We start from the raw sequence: 7,426 nt of genomic DNA, 5'->3' as shown, positions 1-7,426 counted from the left end.
CTACACGTTCGTTTCAGTGCAATGCTTTGGTGACATGGAGTCATATCTGTAGCAAATAACGTTCTGCACAACTGTCTTGTCGTACGCCTGTGGACTTTTATTTCTGTTATTGGCAAAGTCGTGCGCTATTACGTATCCACCTCCTTTTGCTTCAAATCTAACGCACAATCTGAAAAAGGTCATAGTTCACATGAATAATGTAGTCCATGGAAACCTTTTTGATTTAATCAAATTATGATTCAGAACAGGGAAACAACTACCAGCTACTTCCCATGACAACTAAATGATTTGAGGTTTTAGACTTGAAAGCCTGGTGATCCATCATTAAGACATGAGCAATATGAACAAATCACATCGATCATGATATAAATAAGGTAGTTAGACCCTAATAGACATCGTATAAAACTATGAACAGTTTTTAATTTCTTAATGTGTATCATTTCCTTGAATCAAAATAAAATTTAAAATAATTGACCGTACATTTTTTTTAATTACAAATCTCCCTACCCCCATTTCAGATATGTTGATTAGAACGACAGCAAACGAAAGACAATAAAATGTTTTATTTCATTTAATTTGGGGTTGGGGATGCGTTGGGGAAGTCGGGGGAGGGGGATGCTATAACAGGGTCTCAAATGCTACTTTAGTTATCGGAACACCGATCGTATACAATATTGTGTGCGAGGGGGGAATATAATTGCTTTGTCAATTTGCGTTATTCGGTTCATCATCAGCTCAAGTTCAATAGGTAGGATTTTTTTACAGTGAAGAAGAGTGTGATAAAAGCTGATATGAGCGTACCTTTCCCCGTTTTGAAGATGGGTTGTATTTTCCGAAACATTAGCTTTTCCGAAAAACGTTTCTGTTGCGTTTACGCTGGCGTTTTGATCGTATTTGAAACTATAGCTGTCTACAGGTCTCGACACTCCTATACATGGAACACAAGCAGAATAAAAGTATTTTGTTTAGGACATCGTTCATGAAATTGTTAATGATAAGGAAAAAAATATATTCTTACCACTTATTGGTTTTTGCTGAAGATAGACGTTGGCATCAGTAACACCAAATTTTGATTCGGATATAAAAAGTGGCCTTGTAATATTTGAGATATCAATTTTAAAGACAGCACCCATCTCAAACTGAACGATTCTTGGTTGAAAGTTTCCGAAGAAATCTTTTTGGAGTTTGCATTCGCCCGATGGAGACTGCCGTGCCTTTCCACCGACGCCTTCACGTAATTGTATACGGCAATTTATGATCGTAGGTGTGTTGTTTAGAGACACTGAAAATAAGAATATGTCTTTCCAATAACTATGGACAGAGGCAAGAGATGTTTTAATCTTGTTAACGACATGTGAATTATGATGAATATGAAGTGAAAGATTGTGTTACACGTTGACAAAAACAAATATTTTCTTAACACGAAAATATTCCAAAATGATTTTCAACTTAGTGTGTACCATGTTTGAAAGTGCTTGCCTACGCAATACCTCATATATCGGAAAGGTAAAAAGAAGATGTAGACTTAACAAAAACTACCGTGCTGAACTTTTCACGTTTTTTACTTATTCAGCAATCTATTTATTAAACGTTGTCCTTGTCGACATGGTACAAAATAGTTACGTCCCCAACAGCCCTCGTGAAATAGTACACGCTCACTGAAGCACCCGTAAGGAATCTCAATAACTGGGTATTAGGTGCAATAACTATTACATTAAGGGTGATGATTCTACGAGTAACCTTACAGGGTAAACTCTGTTATGGTTATATCACGTTAGCCAACATTAATATATCATCATCATTCCCTCACCTCAAATTCATTTTATACTTACGCTGGCATGATGTGTGCGAGGTACTTTTCTCTAACCGAAAGCCTTCCGCACACACGCAATCTTTGGTTAGGCTTGTTGAACATCTGCCTGGCCAGCACTTATGCGAGTCAAATGAGCACATACCTGCCGAGTAAACGAAAAACTGTGATTTGACGTAATAAAAAGATTACTATGTTAATGTCCTAACTATAGATTGATAATATTTTGATTTTGGGAAAGCTTGCATAACATATCTATATGATAAGGAATGTTCTTAAGTAGCTTACCAAATAGTATATATATGCAGGCCAGGAAGTACTTATGAATGTTGTCAAGGTTTATTAATTAATTCTAAAATTCTAGACGTTTCACCAATGTGCAAAAAATAAATGAACACATTAGCACATTACGAGTGAAAACGTAAGACTGATTTATTTACTTACCTTATCACAAGGATAAGCGTTGAACACCATTTAAGCAAGTGTACCCTATGAACACTTATGTAAACATTGGATTAAATGTTTTATGATAAGAGATATCATATTTAAAAAGCTCAAATAAGATCTTCTGACCTTGAACTGCACTACCACCCTATTAAAAAAACTGTTTTACACATGTCATTTCAGATAACCAAAGCTGGATATTCCACTGGCAGTCTTCCGTCTTTATATCAAGAGATTACACAACAACTAAAGCAACCATCTTCCATCTGAAGTTCTAAACTTTCTGCGCTTTGAAACCATAGGAGTTTCTCGGGAATATTTGTTACCCTGTAGTATTATATATATTCTGTATACAAGGGGTTCAACACCGATTGTGCAATTCTGACATGAATTCGCAAAGTGAAAATACGTATTTTAAAGTACCTCTATCAACCAAAAGACAAATAGTACACGATGCAAATCATTAAAATAACATAAGATAACATATAAACATTGCATGCGCATTTAAAAATGTAGCATTTGAATACAAAAAGCCCAGAACACCGATTTTTTAAACAGCACTGTTAATTTGTTCAATTCACCACTTTTGTGTTGACAGTCATTAGCCAATGAAATTGCTCGATACATCCGTTGTGCTCAGAAATCAAAATTATCAAACGAAATCTTATTGGGAGACTTTCGCCAATTTTAGTGGTGAATTCCATTTATAAACAACGAAAAAAGTAGTCGGACTTAAAACTTATGATTCTTCATTGAACTGGATACTTATTTGTTTCCAACAATGCACACAACGTGATTTTCACTAACTTAAGGAATTTTCATTATTTTGATTTTGCGAACGCATGTCCGAATGCCGTCATTTTTAAATTGATAACTCAATACTGTATGGATTTCGGTCATTCAGACGTCTTTCTTTTTTAATGTAAGTCCCTTTATAAATAAAAAACAAAAACATTTTTTTAACTGTGCTCCATTGGGGATGAACCCTTGTTTATAGATTATATATCAGATAAAACAATCGGGAGAAATCCCTGTGATTGAAACAACCCCTAGTATATGTAGATATGCATGAGATTGAATCTACAACCATTTTCTGAACATTGATATATTCACTGCTGTAAAAACTTCATGTCCAAAGTTTATTATATCATACATATATGCCAAATGGTAACAAAACGTAAGTGTAATTGTATATACAGCTTATATAATCCATTCGGATGCATTGTTTTGGCAATTTCCACAACGTCATAATGTATAAATGTGTAAAATGTGTTCAAATAATCAGAACAATACAGACTAGTATATTGGAATGTTACTTTCTCCAACTTTAAGAGTTAAAACGCGTGAAATGGCCTCAGAGCTTTTAATTATCCTAATGGATTTAAAACAAACGGATTTCAAATTTTAATAATAAAACACGTGCGATGCATTGTAAAACGTTAAAGATGAAGTCATAAAATGGCATATGACAACCTCTGAAACACCATGTAGCTGTATTTGAAAAATCGTACGTACGTTCACATGTTGTGGATGAGGTTAATTTGTAGTTCACATTGTGGTTTTCACAACGTAGGCAAACGGTGTTGCTGCTCGTGGTACAATGCCGACTAGCGCAATGTGACAGTGACGGGCAGCCTACAAAGGAGAGTCGTTTAGTTTATTTTTTTATAAATAAAGATGTTTCAAGGAAACATGCCATGCTTTAAATAAAGACTTTAAACGGAAAGTCATAGTGACATAAATTAAAACCAATAATTTGGTACCTTTTGTATTTGATTTAGACATGTGACATATTCAATAAAAATATGAAAACTACAGAGACACGCAAACTACCATAAAATGGAACGATGGTCCTGTTAGAGGCAAATGTACAAAGACTTACATACACGCAACGGGAGACAACCATTGCCATGAAACAACACAGATAGATTACATATTATATATTTATCATATTACATAGCTTAATTACTAAATTCACATACTAAATGGAGAAACATTCTAACATCCAATTTGAAGTGTTCCATTTAATGGTTATAATTCACAGAGCATAGAAGATTTTAGGCATAACAATTCTAATCCAACAGGAAAACATTAAAAGGTACATACCTATACACCCTCCACCATATCCTCCGGGATAATAGGGGTCATAACAATCATTACATCTGATGTTGTCTGGATATCCTCCACATTCCTTATTTTGCCCCTTGCAACGTGATATGTAGAAACCTAGGTTACAGCCTGGGTTAAGAAAGTGACAAATATTAAATGTCGTTATGAACTTTGGTTCCGACATTTTCTTCATGTAAGTATAAAAGTAATAAAACAGTGTTGCTAAAATACTAGGAGTTCTTCTCTTGACAGGACTGCCTAATTTCATCCTAACAGTACGCAGTATTTTGCTACTTAAAAGTAGGTGTTTACTTCAGTTGCGATTACACACACTCAAACGAAAACACCTGTCATACCAGAACAGCATTCCCCGGTACGCCAAGCTGGGCAAGAGCATCCGGATCTGTAGGTAACGCCATTGTAACAAAACTCATTACATGAACCTTTGTCCCACTCTTTGTCTCCTCGAACACATGATTCGTGATACCTTTGTCTTGTCCCACCGCCACATGAAGCTGAACATGGCTCCCAGCTGTGCCAATCATCATAGGTAAATGGGGTACACCATCCATCTACAGATAACATATTTTGCATACGTGGATACTTTGTCATTCCAAATAAATGCTTGTTAAATATTTTAAAACGATACCAAGACAAAGAGTGATGAATCACCCCAGACGCCCAAAATAGCTTGTTGTCACATCTTGTTTTAAGAGATGCACTCTTACTCCCAAATAAGATTTGCCCAATTAATACAATTGTTTAAATATACCGGAAAGGATGAATAAATGTCGAAAACAATGGTTCTCATGAAGGATTCCGAGTTTAATTTAAAAGAATTGTGCAGAAAACACGGTATTTCTACCTTATGAGACTATAGTAGATCACTGTAAATCTTTTAGCATTCTCCAATCATTTAATATTTTTTGTTTTCAGCTATTAATTGCACTGTTACAAAATCTTGTTATCAGAAATTAATATTTTCCATAAATGCATTATTTAGTAAGTAGTTAAAGATTTATCACTCAAAATTCATGTTTGTATGTATTTATTTTGAATAAGATTGTCATTTTAAGATTTAGATTCTACCGAGAACACAATCACTAGTATTTCTTTTAATTAAAATGTATCACCCTGTGTATTTGGACAAACCTTTTCACAATACGGCCGTATGACGGAGCACTGTCAAAACATAAATTTGGAAACAGGTTTGTCGAAGTGTTTGATGAAACTAATGACAATCAAGTTTCTGTGATAAAACATATGCGGGGCTCTTTATGATGCATAGACTGCCCTTTATGACGTAATTTATCACGTGGTATGCACACATTGATTAACAGATATCAGGATTTAAAATATAAATCCGAATCTTAGTCTAGGTGGTAACTTGAAATATATAAACAAAGCACAGGACCGACTACCTACACGATCAAAGACATGTATAAACACTTTGTCAATAAATATGACAGAAATTCACTAAATTAAACATCTAAAGAACGCTTATATATAATTTAATCATGTACATGTACCTTTGTTGAGGACAATAACGACGTAACCTCCATATTCCTAAGTACCTATTTTAAGAAAGACAGAATAGTGCCTTTGCTTACTCAACGTTAAAGTCCAATTTTGCTAGTTAAGATGCAATTAAATGGTAGACAAGAAAAATCAAGGTGCTATTACGTGTATGAATATCAAGAAAGTTAGATTTTGTTCCCGCCGACAGAACGCGGGTATTTTCAGACTCAACCGCTGATAAAGGAGTTTCTTACAAAAACTATACATTGGAATGTTTACATTCGGCGTGTCAAATACATGTTTTTCAATAAAAAAGATTCATGTTGCATGTTATATGGTAAATTACCTAAGAAATACAATATCCGTTAAGTATATACAAATAAAACTTTGTACACATATTGTGAACGACAACACACACAAACAAAGCACATAACGTATGTTTTAACTTTTAGTATTATTCCACAGGAAACGACAACATATAAGCGTTGGCTTTCACTACGTGCCCTCTCTTAGTTGTGTATTGATGTGTCATCTACTTGAACCTGTCGCTTAAGGAAACCTGACACAGTACAGCGGTATCTTGCAAACCTGCAGTACTTCTAGTACTTTGATTGTTGAAATGAAATTACATTGGATTGAAGCAATAAGTTAGTTGACAGTTTTTGCTATCAGACTAAGCCTCAAGGAGCCTTATTTAACCTGTTATATGTTAATTCAGAGTAGACAACTGGGATTAAATGTAAGTGCATGATCGTGTTGTAGTTGTTAGAGAGACTACCGATGGTGAGGAACATGATTAACTTCTTCTGTTGCCAAGACAGGAGGGAGTTTCATGGATACTTACGGATTTATATTTCTTCCGAATATAAGTTGCATACATTTACGATCTCTTGTCAAATATTCAATAGTTGAAAATGCAATAAATAAAACTTGTAACCAGTTTATGTTTAGCAAGCACTGTTGACCAGTCGCCAGTTGTCAACAAACAAACAATTGACCAGCATTAGGGGTTAGTTTAGTAATAAATGAAGGCACATGGTTGCATTATGCAATATATTTACAAGGATATCACCATCAAGGTTGATAAACATGGACCCACTTGACAGCTACATGGCACGATGCCATTCTCTTCACTTGAAACATATATATATGAATTTAAAATGAAGTAATACAATAGTAGCAAAATAACGATTACTTTAATGAATTTAATGAGTATTTAATATAATGATTCCATAGCAAAAACAAGCTTGTGCTTTTAAAACTGAGATTCTGTGCCTTTGTAATGTGTTCATGCAGGTCAATTATTTTGGTTACCAAACAAAACTATTTCAAACGATAATATTGTTCCTTGTACTAACCGTGTAGTTATATTGCACCTTTAAACAGTTGGTCCCTGCATAAATGTAAAGCCCAACAATGTTATTGTGTATGTCCTTGTACTAATTTCGGATCAACAATGAATGGTTGTTCAATACGTTTACTTATGAATCTGACGATCTTGAGGCAAACCTGTTGGAAACCCTCTAACCCGTACACTAACGTATG

General features: G+C 34.6%; 1 protein-coding gene across 1 annotated transcript; it reads right to left on the bottom strand.

The window, feature by feature from the left end:
- LOC128223568 (uncharacterized) lies at positions 1–2,338 on the bottom strand. Its single transcript, XM_052932845.1, has 4 exons — positions 1,833–2,338; positions 1,019–1,282; positions 802–928; positions 1–169 (listed from the first exon to the last, which is right to left on the bottom strand). The coding sequence occupies exons 1-4, from the start codon at positions 1,951–1,953 to the stop codon at positions 1–3; spliced, it is 681 nt and encodes a 226-aa protein (XP_052788805.1). The 5' UTR covers positions 1,954–2,338.
- Positions 2,339–7,426: the final 5,088 nt, after the last annotated feature.

The sequence above is a fragment of the Mya arenaria genome, chromosome 17 (genome assembly GCF_026914265.1).
Source record: "Mya arenaria isolate MELC-2E11 chromosome 17, ASM2691426v1".
Classification (NCBI taxonomy): domain Eukaryota; kingdom Metazoa; phylum Mollusca; class Bivalvia; order Myida; family Myidae; genus Mya; species Mya arenaria.
Note: the sequence above shows the minus strand (reverse complement) of the source record. Positions and strands in the feature narration are given on the sequence as shown.